Genomic DNA, 21,327 nt, shown 5'->3' on the forward strand with positions numbered 1-21,327 from the left:
TGCTCATAATATAATCATATGAAACAAAAATTAAAAAAAATAATTATGTTAAAATGTCGAACAACGCCAATGCAGCAAGTTTTGAAAACGTTTATTTTACAACTAAAGAATATGTTTACTTTAATTATCTCGTTTTAGAATTACCGTTTAAGGCCAGAAATGTTCACTTCATAACTTTAGTAAATGATTTTGAAACGTCATGCCACCTTCTGCCACGCCAGATTTAATCGTCCAGTGCTGTGCTGCGGAAGGTAACGAAATACCCGAAGATTCTTGAATCCAAACTGAACGTTTTAAACTCTTCGTATATGTTTAAAACAAGTCAACGTCTGTCAATCAAACACTGGCGGATATGACGTTTTAACTGGTAATAAAAGAGAAGAAATTTGAACCAGATTAGATTAATGCCTTAACAAGTGAAACGTTTGATACCATAGCGATGACGTCATATTGTTAAACAATGTGTTTATCAATGGCAGCAAATTTAGTGGTGGAATTAGTTTGGAAGACATTAATACTGGAAGGAAAAAGTGGGCAAAGTCAACTCATAGCGCATATGTTCACTTCAAGTCACCTTAAAATTATTCGGTGTTAGTTTTTTTAATTTTTTGCAGCGTTACAAAACTTATTGATCGCGCACCAGTGCAAGCGCATACAGAACAGCAGCAATTTACATACTTCCCTGTTATTTGAATATGCTTATCGCTGGTGTATTACCAACATGTAAAAAAATGCTATAATTACGATGATATTGCCACCACCTGCGTCAGCACAATTTTTTCTTTCCCCAAATTGAAGACGAAAAATAAAATGAATGAATGAAATCCATTTTCTTCTACTTTCTGGTGAATCCCCTATAATGTGCTTCTTTTTTCTGTGAGCTCTTTGCTTGATCCAGACTTCCGAAATAATGTGACATCCTTTTCACTGCATGACCTTCTCCATCCTTCTCTGTTCTTAGCTATTTTATGCAGTGTTCTTGCGTTTGTAACAAATACAATAAGTAGTTTCATAGCCTCGAAGCTGAAGGCAGCGTCGATGAATCCGAGTTAAATTATTTAAAACGTTTTTGCAGATAAACAATTCCAACTGCAGTAACATTTCTATTGACATGTTTATTAAATTTCTATGGCATAACAGTTCCAATTCCATACTGGAACTAGAAGACAGCGCGATTTATTACAGAGATAGATTTTTCAATCGTAGATATGTTGTCAGATAACTGGTCCTGGGCTGATTTGTACAGACCTGTTGGGAATTCATGATATGATTGGATATGCAATACCATCATAAACATTAAAACGCATTTGTTTGCAAGCAATTTTAGTTGCATAAAAATGTAACTCCATGTCAGTTGAAGTAGTAGCTTCAGGGTTAGGCGAGCAAGGAGGCCGCCTCGGGCCCTCCTCGGAGAGACACTCCATGTTTTAGTATACGCGTTCTAAACGAACAAACATTGAATACGAATATTATTGTTAACTATTTGCAGTTTTTCAGGACAGGAGTCATCCATTGGTTCATGCTAATTAGTTGTATGAACTGTATATAGAAAGTTGTGTAAATCGAATATCTTTGTAAATTTGTCCCCTCCTGTTATAAAATTACTTTCGTATAGCTTGATGTTTAAATGGTCACGTGATTCAAAACACCATGCCAAGACGAAAACAGTTGTGTTATCTGCTGATATTAGCGTTCCATAGCAATAAAGAAATGAAGGGCGTAAGATCTTGAGCGCCATAGAGCAATTTTAGGCCGCGAAAAACTGAGAAGAAATAAACAAGAAAATGTTGAACAGTTTTTTTTTTTGAAAGAAAAGCAAAATTTTATGTGTTCTACAACATGTAAATTCAAAATGTCGGAGGATCATGTCCTCAGACTTACTAAAATAAATTGCTGCGTCTCTCCTAATTTTGAGGCCCCCAAACGTAAGTGGCGCCATACTTTACCTCGCCCTCCTTAAACCGAGAAATACCACTGGCCAGTTGCTTTGTTCAGTTAACTTTAATTTGGGCAAAAATCTTTTTCACCCCCTCACTGTTATTGTTTCGTGAAAGCAAAATACAACACGCAAAGACTTTGTGAAGTTTTTTAAAACTTCCTCGTGAATTTGCTGATTTTTAGTCTTGAAATGATAAACGTAGATTTACGTCATCTGCTCTGCTTATTTGACCATGACTTATACATTGGTTTCACGAAAGCAAACGTTTTGCTTCCAGGTTCACACTTTCAATCTTTACTTATGGGTAGGCTTATATCATTCAACTGGTACTCCAGCTGTCAGTATATCTGATATCTTAGTTCATTTTCGCATAGAAATATAATTGCAACTGTACATGGAAATAAATAATATGAATTTTTATTTACATTTTTTACTACTGTACCTTTTCTTCTGTTTTTATAAAGATATTGCGTATGAATGACGTCAACACTGATTGACGTTTATCGTTTTAAGAACAAGTAGCCTACTTCAAAAGAACATTGCGTTTGCCGATTGGTTACAATGAGCCCACATATGGAGAAAATGTTTTAACTTGACTGCATGTACAGTATAGGCCTACCTCAAAATATCGTATAACTCGAATCATTTTCGCCTATTCTAGCATATCGCTTATTAAAATGCCTGTAAGCAGCTTAAAACAACCCAGAATATGTGCAGCCAAGCGAAACAATATCATGATATATGACAAAATAAATAAACGCTTTATACTCTTTATGCAGGTGAAATAGTCTTATATCTATTAACAAACTAAAGATGCATGGAACCACAAAAATCAACAGATTTACAAAAGTGCAACGAAAAATGCAATTCTGCAAAGAAAGTAATAAAGTCTATCTTCAGTGAACAAAAAACCATTAAGTTATAAAATAAATTACTGGAGCAACTAAATATTCTGCTAAATCATCAAAAATTTCTTAATCTTTTAATTGCAATGTTCTGTAGCACTTCAATGATATTTCGACATAAATTAAACGATCGCTTTGCACTTTGTTTTACGACTGATGTTTTAGTTTGTTGCGTAATTTGGTTAAACCGGCGACGTCAGACAATGACACCGGGTCACATTAGGCCTATAGTTTATCCCGATTATGGCGTATCATACTCTCTGCTACTGAGCCCAAATAACAATTTGCTTGTTTTGCTTTATTATTTGTTGTCTTGGAGCTTTGCGTTATTATGATTGGTTTATTTTGCCGCCGGTAGGTGTCGTGTTTGCTTTAATTTTTACAGTATTGGGATTTAACACTGTTGAAATGTGTTCTTGTCGCGTTTGTTGTGCGCACCAGTGGTGCCGCCGCTTCTCCCGCTAATTACAAAATTCCCCGTCCAGTTTCTTCCTAAATGTTCAGAGTACATGGGGCAGTTCGGTTAGTGAGTGTTGGTGACAGGGCGTTGTCTCTACTCCATGCTTTTACAGTGATCTTTTCACTACTAATTTTAGCGTTAAGTCGATGCCTCTGTTGTGTGCAGTTTTTAAATATAAGTTTTCATTTCACCAACACTCAGGTGTGACTCTTTCACTGGGGTTCGTCGTGAGAGGAGCTACAGACCTGGCTAAACATCTGCGTTTTATGTAACACATGTCTTTTGCGTGCTTGCTTTATGCTGTGTGACTAGCTTTCAAACTGTAACACAGTTTACGTTCTTGTGACGTCAGCATTGATTGATAAACTTGGCATAAAACAAGCAGTTTATGCGCAAATAACTAAAACAAGTTTGTTGGTCCTTTGTTGGCTGATCGTGTCGATCCAGGTCTATGGGTACGTGGCTTCAGGTTTAGGAGCGAAATAGAATGGTCTCTGTATTAAACGAGTCGTTCAATATTTGCATAGTTGGGTTCATATAACTCACTCGTATGTATGCCGGTCTGCTGTTTATTACAAAACATCGTTTATATCGTCTGCACGGCTTTGTATTAATCGGTTTATAAACAAATGTCTTGTAAAAACTAGGGCTGGAACAATTTGACCGGTTAATATTATCCGCTAGCGACTAAGAGCTCTTGGCGACTAAAGATTTTGTCCGCCATTAACCGAAAGTGTACAAGTAGGAAAGAATTGGGGACAAAATTGTTGATAATAATTCATTAATTCAAGGAAATGTGTTACTCTGTTAATCATTTTAATGCTGGAATACCAACTTTGTGGGCTAGCATAACATAAGTTGCTAAAATTACACTTTTCAACACATTTATCAATAATATAGCAGTTTTGCATGCGATTGACAACGTGACGTGACAATTAGCGACTATGGTGGCTAACGGTAAAAGAAAATCAGCTAAATTCTCAGCCCTAGTAAAAACAAGGCGAATATTTACACGTGCAACAAGTAATTGAATGACGGTGTGGTGCCAAATTTGTACCGGGCATTGTGACGTAAACATTTCGTAAGACTCAGAGTTTGTCTTACTACAAACTTTTCAAGGTTTGTTTTGTTATTTGTAAGTTAAATTTGTATGTTTAAGTTTTACCTGAATACGACGGCAAACTGTAAGATTTTAAATTGAAAAACTTACTCTTAGTCATGCGACATTTTTACGTCGCAATGTCAAGAACAAATTTAGCAAGACAACTTTATATTAGATTATGACGTGCAGTATAACACATTGACAGAATGAATATATTATGACGTAATAGACGTGGCAACGTATAGTTACAGTTTGCTGCGTTGCCGGTCTAAATACAGTTCAATGTTTACTTGGTTGGTTAAAAACAACTCGTGGATTTCATTCAGTCGCAACGAAGTTTCATTTTAGTTTCTTTAAGAGGTTTATAATATCCCTTCCAATCACGCCAAATAATTCCACGCTTATATCCACTTGGTTGACGCATCCAGACTCCATTTAGCAATGAACGGCCGCAGCCAACAAACCACCATCCCTGAGATCCTCCCCAGGAAGTTGCGCAGTTTCCACCACTAATATATTGAAACATGAAAGATTAAAATTACTTTGTTGCATCTATTTATATTCTATTTTATACGTTACTGACTGATATAACTGAAAATCCTACTGAGGTTGTGGCACTTAATGTTTATTAAGTTAAACATATTTGTTCCTGAACATAAGATGACGTACTTCCAGGAATCGTTATCGCTATCTTCCGTCGAGAATGGGCGACCATTGTGATATGATAAACTGTCCCCTGCATTTCCGCTGTATCCGGAAACACGAAGCCGATATAAATTTTCAGCAGATTCGATCGAAAACGAGCTGCAAAAACAACAACTTGCTTTAAAAGATTCGAATCCAGACAACTAAGTTGTAATTTACTCAACAAAGTTTTATGTTGATTAATAAATGTAAGATTTTTAACATCTTCGTTATTTATGTTACAACAATCGTCTTATGACCTATAATCGGCGTGAGCTTGGTTTCCATCGAAATCCCACAGCTCTATCTTGAGTCTGCATCCTCCTCCACGCGTCATCTCGTGGATGTTGTCGAGTCCTGTAAGTAATGAAGCACGAATAATAAGAACAAAAAACATCAAAATAAAATGCGTTTAAGTTGAACAAACTTCCTCTTACCAAGCCAAAATTCCCCATCAATCTGGCCAAAACCGTTCGCGTAATCGTCCCATCGTCGCCCGAAATCAACACTTCCGTCACTTCTTCTTTGAAAAATCTGTTAGTAATTTGATTTTACATTTTAGCACAAGTGTAATACGTTTAATTTATACGTTTAAATAATGTTCAGTTTATTACGTCATAATACAAGAAGTACGGCAATATTTACACTTCGCTCACAATACGCAAGATATATCTTGTGAAGTTGGATCTCTTATTCCAGTAGCATGTTTATATTTTTGCTAAAAACTTCAAGTTAAGAAAAGTTTAAACTCAAATTATAGGTAGCTGCTTGCTGCAGGTGATTTGGGTGAAATAAAACAGATTTACGTGGCGGGTTTAGGTGGCGCTGGTTGAATTTCGCTCGTTTTCACTGCAAGCGACTTATGCAGTTCAATGCAATTGTTCCGCATGCTGCATAAACGAAGCGAGTTAGACAAAACAGTAATGTTGGCATGCAACAGAGTAATTATTAGCGTACAGCCATTTTATGCATCGTGGTATGTGACCCAATGTAGGCTTATGATCGTCTCTGCACAATCGCACACGACTAACACTCACACAGCAATCATTATTCCATTGTTGCGGATAGTTGCATTAAACTTACAAATACACGGTTATATTAAACGGTTTTCAACCCAATTGTTTGAGTTTGTCGGTAAGCGTTTTCGAATCAACCACAAGTTGGAAAACAACCTTCATTCAACGTTTTGGGAATTAAGTTTCAGAAAAGTAGAAAAAAGAACATTTAAAAAAGCGCGAATGCGTGTGAAAACAAATTCATTGTCGCTTGTGTTTTCTTACATTCTTGCTACAATGCAAATGAATAGCACACAACGCATTGCCACCTTGAACTCCACACAACTTGATAACTATCGCTTCAATACTACACAGTAAGTGTATATACTTTTATGTATACGTTTATACCTTTCAATACTACTGTAAGTTCAATATAATTTGTAATCTATTCCACTTTGGAAAATCTTTTACTCACCGTCCATCCATCCTCGCAGTAAACTTCAACACCACTCATCAATGTGTGCGGACCGTTGCTTGATGACGTAGCACATGACGTAATACTAGATGATGTTGTTGTGGCAACTGTGGTAGCAACCATGGTCGTGGTACTGGGAGGTGTAAGGAGCTCCTCGATTTCTGGAAACGAATTTTTGTTGTAAACAAGATTGAACTTTTCCAGCAAGTTTCCAGGCAATACTTGCTCGTAATTAGCAATAAAGATAAAATTAAACAAGACAACAAGCATAGACCATAGCGTATGAGATCTGTATAAGTGGTTGCGCGTAGATTGTAAAGTTTCTGTAGTTTACATATTTTGGTTTGCCAGATGCTTTTATAATAACAAAGTCGCAATAATAATCGATTAACACTTGAGTTTTATTGCGGAGTTCTTTATGCTCGCATGAAAATTGACGATGATTAAAATAATTGATCTATGATCAGAAATCAACTTACTTGTCAGTCTGGTGACTATGTCGGTTCCTAGGGACCCCAGAGCGCACGATTCTCCTTGCATCCCCTTCTGTCCAACTCCTCCGGGTTCTCCTTTGGCTCCTGGATCTCCTTGAGCTCCCGGACTCCCGGATTTTCCGGATCTGCCGACATCACCTTTGTCTCCTTTGTGCATGCTTGAGTTGACGACGTCATCATCACAGACAGTGGTAAGGACTTGACGACATTGTTGCGAGTAGGTCATGATGACGTAACAAGCCAATGATAACAGAAAAGTCACTCCTCTCATGGTTGACTATGAAGATCTTCCGTTGAAGTTGATGAAATGAAATCCCACCAAATCGCTGCTCATTATATAACCAACTTCGCTTCTACGTTGACGTCATATAGGCTTGGAAACTTGGTATCAAATCTTCAAAACTTTTTCTACGAAATATCGAAATTCCTTTCTTGACGAAAACATGTTTCGCACAAACACAATCAAAGCTCAAGCATTTAAAAAGAAGCGTAAGCATTAAGAAAGCATGTACGTCAAAAACGTGAGAAAGTGACGATAAACATCTAATTTTTGTGCCGGAGAACTTTTTAATAAGACAATTGACGTCACAAGATGCTTGTTTTTGACTGAAATATTTTCACGGCAAGCGATGACGACAAAAGATTAAATTTTTTACTTTACCACATGCACCGCATTTGCGTCAGTAACAGAACACATGACGCCGCATATGAGGTATGCAATAGTTCAACCCAAACCAACCTTTTCCCAGAACATTTTCTAAAGTGACAATTAGCATGATTTATTATTATCGGCATTTTATTATTATTTCCTCAATGTTTGAAAAGTGTTTTAATTTGATCAAATAATTTTTTACTTTCATATAGGCAACATGGATATATGCAGTATCCTACTTCGAACTCAATTTGTTAATGCACTAGTTTGTCATGGATTCCATCATGAATTTTTGTAGTCCAACTGTGGTAATGTGCATGCATGACCTGGTATGTATTGATTGTGTTCGACCCATATTCATCTCTTTATTGGTCCGCACAAGTTATACCAAATGTCGACAAGATTAAGCGGCTTCACTGAACTTGCATTTCTTTTCTGTTGTCATTGTATTATTTCATTGTACTCTGGGGCCTGGGTTATAAAAACACTCACAAATTCAGTGCAAAATCACAGTCAACAATGAACGTTTTTAAGCATGGAGGTAGCCTACATGAGTCGTCTCACCAAAGATAAGCTTTTAGCACATGTTGTTATATATTGTAAATGTGTTATAAGTAACTTAATATCATAGCCATTAATGGAACCGACTGCCAGGTAAGCAAGTTTAACAGCTAGAAACAGTTATAAATCGCTTCTCGGTTTGAACCTTTCAGGTAATAGCAACTTTATCGAACACGCACTTTCCGATCTGGAGATCACATAAAGTTTGCACAACAACCAGCTACGCATAAGAGAAGTTAATTGCTTGAGGCAACGCATTTTTTCTCTGCTGATAATTCTCAGATTACCTGATGATATCATCATCGTGGTATCACTTGATTTCTTGGTTTTGTTTTACCTACGATGAGTTTGTTCTCGGATTTCCATGTTATCATTAAACCATTTAGCTAATTAGCTTTATTGATATGATACCATGCGTTTTACATACTTTACTTTCGTCAGAGCAATGTTCAATTAAATATATTTGAAGATCACGTTGCCTCCCATTTTACTGGCTTCTGAAAGTGTCGCCTCTTTTCTTTCAGTAATTTCCCAGAACAGGTCATCCCACTTTTTTTTGAACGAGCTTTTAATCTTTTATTTGGCGACTCAGCATTTTGCACCATTGTTTGGAAATTTGTTGCATCGTATCCATTGTGTTACTTTGCACAACAATTATCAATTACTTGCCTCAAACTTTATCTTTTGGGACTACATCTGAATGAAGCCTTTATATACAATCGATCATTTGAATTTCACATATTTATTTCAACATTTCACCGGCGCAGGACAAAATTATGTTCGAAACTGGTCATTTTAATTAAACCATGTTTTTATTGCAGTTGTTGTGCTTTTAACAAGCTTGTGGTAAAGTATTAGAATTAGCGACTATAAATGATATATATACTAAATTATTTTAGAACATTTGTAAGTTTTTTTTAATTGTTGTGATTATCCGACAGTTTTAGGATTTTTTACAGGCGACATTATTTTCGAAGCCACATCGTGGCTACCTACCTACCAAGGCCATGTTAATCGCAGGCGTTTCACCGATTACCTAAGTTCATTTCATGTAGATTTGTGGAGACTTACTTACTAGTATGCCAGCATTGATCACTACTACTTGCCGCAGGGTGTTATTATAAAAATCACATGACTTGGACGACCGCATGCTCAGTAATTCATGACTGAAACCATCAAAATTTACAAAGTTATTCTTCTCTTCGAAATTTCGCGATTTTTTAAAAGCAAACGTTTGCTTGTTTGCCAGTCACTTTTTGTGTGTTATCGGCCTGTACTTTGAACCCTACTAGCTTTAATTAAAGTAAAACTACTGTTTTACATTTGGCATATTTTTGAGACTGCTTAAACCTTTCTTTCGTCGTTCATAGTTCCGATGGTCAAAAGTGTATAAGGTTTACTTATTTTGCTGCTATAATAATTAAAGGTTTTGTAAGGTTTTAGGATCGCATCATATTTCTATTCATTTTACCAAAAAACTTTCCAAACACGATCGCAGACTAATCATCAATTTTCACTTTGTTCCTTTGAAGTAGTTTTCGTTGCAAATTGTTGTTTTAAAGTTAAGTTCTTTTGTTTTCCATGAATGGAACTGCAGCCGAATTATACGATCTTTCATATTGATGGTGATTTGCCTGAACCATCTCAGCATCGTGGTTAATGAGACTGGCAGCGGTGAAGAGGAAACAAATCATTGTGAGTGCAAAGATTACATCGGAGACGGTGGCAGCATTATTGCTCCTTTTCTTGGCGACTCTGCCACTGACATTGTCATTTGTGTTTATGAGACTGGCAGCGGTGAAGTAGAACCACCCGATGCGATGACAATTAAGCTTTGATGGTGGTTTCCCTGAACCGATCTCAGCATCGTCTGTTCCCATTGCGATGGCCAGCCTTGCCTTGCCGACAAATATTACATCATTGGAGATTTAAAACACTGGACGTGAAAGATGTAGGACTTCGATAGCTACATTGAGGTGCATCAGCAATGAACAACAAGCTTTCAAAGACACTGTACCGGGTTCAGCAGTAAGTGCCAGGTGCGAAAGTTTGGCAAATTATGTCAGGCCTACCTGCATCTGGCCAGTCCGGAAAGGGAAATGACGCATCCCTTCCAATCTTTGTCGAGTGTCATCCTGCCCGGAGTAATGTCCAACAGTTCATAACGTATTGTATCTGAAGGTTCCGTTCACACGGTAGGAATGAAAACCGATCTCGTAGTCGACGTTCAAGTGTCATCGCCTATCTGCTTAAAATTTTTCGAAGCGCCAAATTATCAAAGTCATCTTTTGTTGTCATCTTTTTCCCAATTAACGATTTTTGCTCTTATTTAAAACCATGCTTGTATGCACGTTCGTGTGCAGGAAGTGTGATTATAAATGTGGTAAAATAAGAAGCAGGATAAAGTTTGGCATTCTTAAGGTTAACATTATATTTTTCGACACGAACTTGAACGTGTGATTACAAATGTGGTAAAGTGTGAGCAAAATTAGACACTCATTTTTTTCAAACTTAAGTCCGAAACCGACCAGAAGAGCCAGGTCTGGCTTACATCATCATTGTTAATCATATACAGCTTATTAAGTCCATGAACACTTGTATTTATAGTTTTATAAATAAACAATAAGCAGATTTCTACTGTACATAGCATGAGGAGTTAACATTCAATCAATCATTTTATTTTTTGTCATTGGCGCGGTGGGGACGAACAAACAGTGCAAGATATTAACATGCGCTAATGCACGGAAAAAGTGACAAAGCCTAGAAGGCTTAAAATTTGCAGGAAAATAATCATGGTGTCAACTTGCTGATGACAACTAGCATGGCCACGAAACACAGAAATACAGCAGCTGAAAGTTCCACCTAGCCAGGTTATCCAGATTAAAGCAGACGAGCAGGCGATATGTTCAAGCAACAGATTGCTAATCTTTTATAGGTCCAATGCTGTACATCAGTGGATGGGAAAATAAAACACACCGTAAAAGAAACCTCATCCCAGACGAAAGCCCGGTTTCTTGTGGTCATATATATTGTAACAATATTGGGCGTTGGTGTCGACACCTAGATTGTACAGCACAATTGCACACTGATGATGATCTTTGTATAGATGTGATAACGTTGCTACTCGCTACATGATGAAATCTTCTTTGTCAGGCACATCGACAACTATGAATCAGAAAGAGAAGTTATGACGTTGTCGTTATAGGTGGTGGTGTTGTGGAAAATCTTTTTATCTGAAACCGATGGATCGAAAGGTGTTTCAGGATCATTTTTCAATCAAATGACCAGATCTGTAAACTCCGATCTGGACCAAAAACCTATCCGTAATTATTACACGAAATTTATCTTATAGTCTATTTTAATTTCAGATTTTTTATCATATAGCAATCAGTCTCAAAGTGCAAAATAATCATGCACATGCTGGATGCTTACTGATTTGTGGTTAAACTTTGACAACTTCAATTTAGTAATAGATGGAGAGGCAGCTTGTGCAGATAAACAGCTACTTTCAAATCGTTGAAGAAATCACATAGAATAATATGGTAAGCTTATAGGCGATATATAAATACACTAACTTGCACGTAATTGATCCTTTGTTAGTCGGAGGCCGGGATGAATTCCTGAGTGTGTTCCATCTTCAGAAGATTGGAATGCTCTGTCTCCGATTTTAGGCTACTGCAGCCATGGTATGCTGCTTCCTTTATGTTCAAGACAATAAGACAGAATTTTGTTGGTTTCACTTGACTTGCTGTCTATTTCTTGGGCGAAGGGTTGAAAACCTTTCTGAGAATTCAACTGAAGATCATTCAGTAGGAGTGTAACGAAGATTTTCCTTGGCTAGGAAACGTCCCGATTTTAGGGCTAGTCGATTAGCCGATTTATGCTCTCCTATCTTTTATGCAATCCTTTAATAAAAACAAACGTCTTTCTTGTACTAAAACCAAATGTAGACTGAATCAACTCTTGGTCACCAAACCATCGTACCATCCATCATCATTAATCAACGAGAAAAAGGAAAACAGATATATGACATGCTTCGGGGAAGATTTGTAGGGAACAAAGAAAAACGTGTATGTGCAATTGTGCATCTACAACTACAATTTCCTAAAAAAGATAAAAAGGGCCAAAACGGTAAACTATTACTACACAATAACAAACTACAACGCAAACTAGTGCTTAAAAATTTGGATTGTGAATTGAATGAAGGTCCAAGAACCAAATCTCAATTAATCAAAAATCAGTTTTTCTTTTGGCAATTCGTAAAAAAGTGTTTCCTTCATACTTAAACGTATTTATTGGAATACGCAACCGAAATATTTGTTCAATTTGAGTTTACATCGCGAAACCAAGCTTACACGAGTCGCCATGAAATAAACCACATCATGCCAATTTGACACTTTCAAATAAAAATAAAACTTATGAGATCTGTGGTGGCCTACTTGCTTGAAACCCGGTATTTAAGTATAAGGGGTCGTTATCCTATTTAAAGAGATTGGGCATGAAATTTTCAATGCAGAAAACACTAAATCAACAACCTGTTATAGGCAGTAGTGGCTTTTGGGTGAAGCGACCGAGGTGTTCGCCTCTGGTCCCCATTCTACAGCCTCCCTGTTTGTGTATACACGTACTCTAAAACAATAAGCGTTTGTTACCATAAAAGTAAATTAAAAGCCAGGTTCATTATCACTATAACGGCGGGTCGTGTCACCACGAAGATTAAAACCGATTTAATGAAAACATTAATAACAGTATAACGATAAAAACTAACAGTTAAATGGAACAAGTCAACATACACTCATGCTCGGGCCACGGTCACACGACTGTCCTAAAACAATCAACCGACAGCACGAATAACTATATCCAGATCGCTCTCCTCCTTCTCTGTCAGTCTCTCCAAACCAATCAGCAATCTGACTCTTAGAAAGGTAGCGACAGTTGACGCCAAGACGGGAAGTATTAAAAATGTGTGTGGTGCAAAACAAACTCTTCTTAAATATACAATTTTGCCGAAGGCTGAAACACATGTAAAAAAACATAAACCTAAAAACGCAATAAAATTTGTTAAAAGAACAAACAAACAGAAACGAGCTAGCAGCATCGAAAACACAATATATCATCACAGTCGAACTTTTCGTCATGCCTTCGCTAATGCTCCAAATAGCGCGTTTCAATCCCCACGACTTGCAATAAGGCACTCTTGGGTCTTACTCGACGTCCGCGTAGCGCTGTGTCTGCTTTCGCATACGCTGTGATCGCTGAGACAGCGATGCCTGTCAATTCGCTTCTACCGGGCTTGGGTCGATTGCGAAGCTCTCAATATGGTCGCATAGTCTTTTTTGCTCACCGCCTGATTGAAGAGTGTCTGTTTCTTCATCTCTCGAAACCGTCGATGAAGGTCTTGGTTCGCTCATCGCAGTGGTATTGTCACCAAATTTCACGTTTGTTATATCTTTGTATATTAACCATGCTGACAGGCGTGTTAATGTAGCACTGCACTTTGATATCTTTTTAGGTTTATAGTTAGATGTATTCTACGATGTGTTTTTAAATGTATATTAAGATGTATTCTGCCGGTATTGTTGCCGCCATTCTTTCACACAATGTGTGACTGCGTGTTTAGTATAAGTAATTCATCAATATGTTACTTGTGACCAATGTTCCCTCTAATTTTTCACAAGTGTGAGCAAGCACACTAACTCCCTGAGCAGTCCCTTGGTCCACTGTGACTGTGAGCAACATCAGACGTGCGCAGTGCGCACTGTGGCCATTATTATGCGTTTATTTTCAATTCAGGCTGGATTTTTTTCTTGTGCGCAGCACAGTTTTTCTGTGCGCGAAGACCGTGACAGCAGTGCGCATTTGCGCACGCGCGCAGCTTAGAGGGAACATTGCTTGTGACTCTTTTTATTGTTTTTTATATGTTTTTTGCATACGTACACGGTTTACGTCTTTACCCACAACTCCCCCCGAGACAACCCCCCAGGTTATTCTGCCCGCAATTTCTAATCTCACTACATAAGTATAATTGATTACGCTGTGGTTTGTAGGCGAGTAGGCGAGTAGGCGAGTAGGCGATATATAACTATACTAACTTACACGTAATTGATACTTTGTTAGTCGGAGGCTGGGATGCATTCCTCAGTGTGCTCCATCATCAGGAGATTGGATTGCTCTATTTCCGATTTCACTGCAGCCAAGGTCTATTGTTTCCCTTATGTTTAAGGCAATAAGACAAAATTTGGTCGGTCTCATTTACTGTCCATTTCTTAGGCGAAGGGTTGAAAACCTTTCTGAGAATTCAACTGAAGATCATTTAGTAGGAGTGTAACGAAGATTTTCCTTGGCCAGGAAACGTCCCGATTTTATGGCTAGTCGATTAGCCGATTTATGCTCTCCTATCTTTTATGCAATCCTTTAATAAAAACAAACGTCTTTCTTGTATTAAAACCAAATGTAGACTGAATCAACTCTTGGTCACCAAACCATCGTACCATCCACATTCATTAATCAACGAGAAAAAGGATTCGCGGGTAGCGTGACATGCTTCGGGGAAGATTTGTAGGGAACAAAGAAAAACGTGTACGTTTGTCTACAACTACAATTTCCTAAAAACGATAAAATAGGTCACAAGTGCCACAACGATAAAATATTACTAAACAATAACAAACTACACCGCAAACAAGTGCCTTAAAAATTGGATTATATAACATTAAAATGCAGTGCTTCTTAAAACAAGTGCGTAAAGATATTCTCGTGACATCTCCTCTTTTCCCGCACTCGGGAAAACTAATTTCTCTAACTCACATATTCCGAACAATTGCGTTTTCTTTTTAATCATCAGGCGTGCCGTTATTGACTCTCACCGCTACATAAGCGTGGCACCGCTCAGTCAGTATTGTATAGATTTTGCAGTTGTATAATGCTATCAATAAGCAACCTAAGGCTGGCAACAGTCCGAAGAAATGATCCAGTTTGATCTCTTTCTTTTATTGATCAGTGAGCCAGTTATTATCTCTGAAACGCTTTTGACCAGCCACCACCTGTCTGCCGGCGCCGTACCCTCAATTAATCAAAAATCAGTTTTTCTTTTGGCAATTCGTAAAAAAGTGTTTCCTTCATACTTAAACGTATTTATTGGAATACGCAACCGAAATATTTGTTCAAATTGACTTCACATCGCGAAACCAAGCTTACACGAGTCGTCATGAAATAAACCACATCATGCCAATTGGACATTCCTCAAATAACATCTCACCCCTTCCCGCTGTCATTCCCGCCCTCGGGAAAATTTGAAACGCTTTTGACCAGCCACCACCTGTCTGCCGGCTCCGTACCCTGAATGGTGCAAATTATATTTTGCGCCAAGGAATCCTTCCTTCTTTTCGCCGTGAACTGGGCGTCACCCTGTGAGGTCACTTGACACCGGACACTTTATTGAAATTTCTGGTTCTGCTTTGTGCCCCGGCAATTTCGTTTTCAACCAGATTTATCACTTCTTTATGACTGCTTTGTTCCAGACGTGGATGTGTGTTGACCGTCAATTCATCCCGCGAATATTCCTTTATGCAATCATCAAATGCAATGGCCTGTCTGCTGGCAGCGAAGAAATTCCTGCCTATTGCCAAATTTGCGGATAAAGCTTCTGACGATTGGTGGCTCTTCAGGCCACGTAGCAATGCCAAGTAAAGTATTTTGTTCTTTATGGTGTCTTGGTTTTCTCCCCTGTAGGCCATGTTGCCCAGCTTCTTTAAGGCATTGACAAATGAGCGTGTTGACTCGTTCGGTGACTCGTTCGGTCCAATTTCGATGACAATTTCAAGGAAAACAACAAAATGGAAATATGTTAGCCTAGTTTTATTGATTCCATAGACTGACGACAAAGTCATCAAAATGTATGGTAGACTTGTATCTTATGGCAGACTATCATCTTTGCATCAGATTTTTGCAATCGTTCAATCAAATATACAAATGTAAGCTCAGTATCAATTATACAAATGCTCTTGGGGTTTATTACACAAATGCATCACATAGTCGAAACGGGTCTAGTACATAGCAAAGGCATCCTGTGATTGTACATTTGTGTACTAGACTCGTCGGAACTTGTGCAAACACTAGGCCTAGCTTGGTACTTATAAGTTTTGTTTATTATGATATAAGCCTAAACACATTATGGGTTTTGTTGCCGTGCTAACCACTATCATTGTAGGACCACAGTAATTTATACATTGCACGTTACAAGTTCTCAGAGCTTTGCCGCTTTTTCCCGTCCATTGATTGTTTGTGAACGTACTTCTTGTTCGGCCATTCTACAACGAGGTTAAACTTCTGCTTTTCACACTCGCTTTCCAGTGATTTGAGGACAAAGTGATATCTGAACCCTGTTTTGAAAGTGGTTTGGAGAGAAGATTTTTTGTCTTCCTCTCCTCCTCTCTTTGCTCTCGTTTTTTGTTTCTTTCCTTCTCCTCACGTGCCATGTATTTCTTTGCTTTCAATGATAGCCAACGTTTCCCTCTAATGCCATGTGGTACATTTATACGTAAATAAATTAAAATGTAAAACAATGGCATATGCCAAAGTTATTTTATCTCGACCAGATGTCTAAAAAATTTTAGACATGCTGTTGTTAAAAAAACTAACATTGAAAGATACAGCCGTACAACAATGTGTCGATATGAAGATAAGAAACATAAAGCATGTACATATGTTTCAAATCTGTTTTTGTTAAATAATGTTGTCTTTCAGGTTTAACGTCATAAGTCCTGCTTTAAATATATTGATTTAAATACAACATTAGCTCTCGTTGTGCTCAATACATATACTGCACAGTCAGACTGTTTATTTGGAATTATTCAAAATGTCAAATCATAGCAAGACCCCACAGGAGATTGTAAAGGATCTTAATTTAGCTGTTCAGGTTGTGTCTGACCAGCAAGCAAGCAAAGAGAAAATGGAAAAGGTGAAGTTTGTGTTTTGTTGATTGCTTATGCATTTGCACCTGCTGTAATTATGATTTAACGTTAAGTGTTTTAGGAATACTTAACAGTCTAGAGCGTGGTTGCCAAAGCCTACAGCTTGTGTGCTACATTATCACGACTATATCAAACTGAGCAACTAATAAAAAAAGCTCTTACTTATGCCAGTTGCTAAATTTGTTTAATTCTGTTGTATTTGATGTAAAATACCTTTTGTGGTTTTGACTTGCGACTTTGTGATTCGGCAAAGTAAAGAAAAATTGATAATTATAAGCAGTGGCGAATCTAGGACTGGTGTCTAGACACCCCACTTTGTATGGTTATCTTTTTTTGTTTACATTGAGTTTGACAAATGGTGATTTGCAGATCACTTAACAACGCTTTAAAGAAAGTGCGAAAATATCACCAAAGTCACGTTTAGAAGTTTTTTCCTAAATGCTTATCAAAAAACGTCATTCCCTTTCACGTGGTGGACCCGATTTCCAACGCTTGTGTTAGAGAACGCACTGATTTTCAACCTCACAATAATGCCGAGTTCTCTGTTCCTACCTAGTTTTTCTCTTTAACTCCTTTCCATGACGTGCGCTAGTCGCGCGCTCTCGCTGGTGAGGTTATTTGCAGTCATTAAGCAATGAAATGTTCACCATAGGCTGATTGCAATAATCTTCCCGGTCTAATTCTACCTGCAGTAGAAGTTTTTGCAGAGCCCTGGGCCTGCCTACGGCTAAAATATGCCGGCAATTTCGACTGCGACATTTCCTTAGACTTTTGCTAGATATGCTTTGCTAACCCGTAAATGGAAAGACAACCTGCCCATTTTCATATTCACACAAAAATTACATTGCATAATCATTATTGTCACATTGCGTATTCAAAATTTACAACAATTGTTTCTGTCACTTGAATCTGGCGATTAAGGTTTCGGTTAATCGAATAAATAACTTATATTTCCATTCCATTAACCAGATTACGCAATAAACCGATATGCGATAACCCAAAGTATTTTCTTAACAAATGATTAGCTATGGTTTGGGACTTACAATCATTATGCGATAAAACGGATTATGCAATTAACCAAATTCGTCTGTACTGCCGATATGCGGTATGACGTCATAATGATAATTCATGATATCACTCTCAACTATTGACAAGTTAAAAACCTCTAGTTCAGCACAAGCCACAGTAACTACCCACAAGCGTAGTACTGTGTTGCATGTCTGCAGAAATGAAATACAGTGAGCGAAGTTCTATAAGTTAAAATCTGCGAATATTCGATACTTTTGCAGTTTGCAATATGCGATACTTTTCCAGAGACAGCTTAGAAAATCCTTTAGAAGACATGTCGTTCGTGAAGCAACAACTCGAACAAGTTTCATCGATAGCGAGGTGCGATTATACGACCACCTGCCAAGTGAGTGAAAGTGACAAAAGTGTGTGTGTAGAAGTTTGCTATGCTTGTAAAAATATCTTTTTCCAGCTTCTTGTCCGAACCTTTGATGAGACCGCTTCACATCTGGACGAATATCTCCACACCAACATGGACAACCAGCAACTCACCATACAATTAGGTTGTTAAATATGCCATATTTCTGCTGGGGTTGCGATATGTGTGATATAAGTTGCTCCTTACACAAAGGGCTAAGGTTAATTTGACACTCACTGTGCAACGACACACTTCTCGCAAACAATTATTTATCTACTGGCCATTCAAACCAACATGTTTAATTTGACAAACTGTTCTCACAGTTAACAGCATATAGCGATGTGGTAATGTAGTAATGTACGTTGTGTATCGTCTATACATCCAACTATCCAGCCAGGTTTATCTATGTACAGAATAAAATAGCTTGATGGTTGGAAGTCCAGATTGTTTCTTCTTGTGTTTTGTAACACGTAAAATTTTCAGGTAAATTGGCGTGGGTCATACATTTGGTCGGAGCTGTTATTGGTGGGAGGGTGTCATTCGCAGCGACAGATGACCATGACTCGATGGACAGGGAACTTGTCATCAGAGTTCTTCGGTTGATGGATGTAACCGACAGGTACGTGTCTTAAGTGGCGATATCTGGACATGTTGGTCATAAAGGGATAAAATGACCTAAAGACCAGCATAGATATCAAAACATGAAGATCAATATAGATCAGTGGTTCCCAACCTATGGTCGACGAAAGTGGCCCTTGAGTTTAAGTCCATTTGTTTTGCTTTGTAGCCTACTGCATTAGGTAACAATTATGAAATTGGGCTTCCACTTGAAAGGTATTTTTGCAGATAGGGATTTTTAGGAAAAGGTTTGGAACCACTGGTATACAACATCACAACAGTTATTTTGTCTTCAGATGTTTATTAAATAATTCAGTATGCCTGTTACCATGATGTGGGGATTGTATTTTCTGTTTGATAAATCATAGACATGCGCAGGTGTAGAAATGTCTGGTGTTAAATCATTTTAACTCAACTAATTCTTCATGCAGAGAAAGTTTCAGCTGAAATTTTTATTTGCAGACGACTTCCATCAGGGAAAGGTTACGTGACAGTAGAACTTGCTTTCCTTTCATTTTTCGATCAATTTCGAAAGATTTATGCCGGTGACCAGGTGCAAAAAACGTCAAAGGTAAAAGTTCTCAAAATATTGCAGGAACCAAGTTTAAGGTTTCACGTTATTCCGTCTTGAATAACCAATCAGATGAAAAAGTTACGTAACTCATGTTGTGGAACATGTGTTTTGTGCCCAAATGTTTTCACAGCATACGACACATTTACAGCAACAGCATGTTGCTTTTTTTTGTTGTTTACCACATCGACATTCTACGTATCATATTGTAAAAACATTAATTCCAATTTTTTCTTCCAATTCAAAAAATTCTACTAACACAGATCTCACGTTTAAAATCAAAGAAAATTCTGATTTTACCTCCGTGCATTCAAATTGAAAAAAATCAAAGCCTGTCAGATCAATGTCTTCTGACAAAGCTGATATAATTTAATCAATCCATTAGCTTATTTCAAAGATATTTGATGTCTATTTTTGTGTTACATCTGCAAAGGTATACAAAAGGTTAGGCGAAGTATTGAATCTTACAGATGAATCGGCCATTTTAGGCATCTTTGTTTCAAAAATGTGAGTATAAGTTGTCCTCGTATTACCTAGCCATGCTTGTGTAATGCGTTGTCTATGTTTTTTGTATGCATTCACCAACTACCTGTTGCAGTATAACCAACTTGAAATATTGGAGCAACAATGAGCAGATTTTGACGGGAACGCTTCGTCTTCTCGGTGATTTATCAATTGGATTCAGTTCTGTGAGAAAACTCGTGAAATTAGGAACAATTCGCTTCCTGTTGGAAAATGACCCGGTAAATCGAATACCTTGATAAAATTTGGGTTCCTTCATTTACAGCTTTGGCTTATAATTGCTTACTTACTTACAAGCCAAAGGGTAACAAAATGAAGATTGGTGCTGTTCTAAGCATGTTAATGTACATGGCGCCACTTTACTAATGGCACATATCCACACTTGCTTTGGTGACTTGTAGTGTTTATTTCAACTGAGCACAAGATTTTTAATTTGCAGAGCTCTCATTTTCCTTTCTTGAATGTCGATTCAAAAATCTCTGATCTTCGATGTCGGACAACTTTCTACACTTCCCTTGGGAGGTTGCTTCTTGTTGATTTGGGTAGGTTATGAAAATAATCAAATAATCATCCAGTTTTATCCAAATTTAATCCAAAACGTGTTTAGATACTGGAAAAAGAACCGTTTAAAATGGTTAACTTATCTAACTTGCACTTGTGCGGTAGATTTTGTGTTGTTTTTTCTAATTTTACATCTTCCTTTTCATATTTGCATCTGGTTTCACTCAAGTATTTTCATTTTCAAGGTGAAGATGAAGAGAAACTCACTCGATTCATGGTTCCCATGACGACGACCTTTCACTCATTGCAGCAGTTGTTACAAAACGCGTCAAGTAATGCGTGAGTCATCATAATGTCTACAACACTTTCCGGAATAGCACTTTCTGTAAAGAACATTACCACATTTGTACTATCCAACTGAAAACAATCCCAAATGTATATAATACATATGAA

At 37.6% G+C, this 21,327-nt stretch overlaps 2 protein-coding genes across 7 annotated transcripts in view; one reads left to right on the plus strand and one right to left on the minus strand.

The window, feature by feature from the left end:
- The window catches only part of LOC143449053 (microfibril-associated glycoprotein 4-like), a 51,821-nt gene that overhangs the window by 20,354 nt on the left and 10,140 nt on the right, over positions 1–21,327 (minus strand). The window contains exons 1-6 of one of the 3 annotated variants that reach the window (XM_076949094.1): positions 7,040–7,457; positions 6,561–6,721; positions 5,528–5,624; positions 5,351–5,447; positions 5,076–5,210; positions 4,777–4,915 (exon numbers count right to left, since the gene is read on the minus strand). In XM_076949094.1, the coding sequence (XP_076805209.1) occupies positions 4,777–4,915; positions 5,076–5,210; positions 5,351–5,447; positions 5,528–5,624; positions 6,561–6,721; positions 7,040–7,325 (915 nt within the window). In that variant the 5' untranslated portion in view covers positions 7,326–7,457. Of the gene's footprint in view, positions 1–3,905; positions 4,916–5,075; positions 5,211–5,350; positions 5,448–5,527; positions 5,625–6,560; positions 6,722–7,039; positions 7,458–21,327 lie in introns of those variants that run through there. The other 2 variants (XM_076949093.1, XM_076949095.1) reach the window with 2 other exon arrangements.
- The window catches only part of LOC143449047 (exportin-7-like), a 38,181-nt gene continuing 33,867 nt past the window's right edge, over positions 17,014–21,327 (plus strand). For all 4 annotated transcript variants that reach the window (XM_076949083.1, XM_076949084.1, XM_076949085.1 and 1 more), the window contains exons 1-9: positions 17,014–17,223; positions 18,551–18,650; positions 18,717–18,807; positions 19,146–19,281; positions 19,743–19,851; positions 20,285–20,358; positions 20,450–20,594; positions 20,813–20,915; positions 21,120–21,213. In XM_076949083.1, the coding sequence (XP_076805198.1) occupies positions 18,579–18,650; positions 18,717–18,807; positions 19,146–19,281; positions 19,743–19,851; positions 20,285–20,358; positions 20,450–20,594; positions 20,813–20,915; positions 21,120–21,213 (824 nt within the window). In that variant the 5' untranslated portion in view covers positions 17,014–17,223; positions 18,551–18,578. The remainder of the gene's footprint in view (positions 17,224–18,550; positions 18,651–18,716; positions 18,808–19,145; positions 19,282–19,742; positions 19,852–20,284; positions 20,359–20,449; positions 20,595–20,812; positions 20,916–21,119; positions 21,214–21,327) is intronic.

This window comes from Clavelina lepadiformis, chromosome 3, assembly GCF_947623445.1.
Source record: "Clavelina lepadiformis chromosome 3, kaClaLepa1.1, whole genome shotgun sequence".
In the NCBI taxonomy this organism is placed as follows: domain Eukaryota; kingdom Metazoa; phylum Chordata; class Ascidiacea; order Aplousobranchia; family Clavelinidae; genus Clavelina; species Clavelina lepadiformis.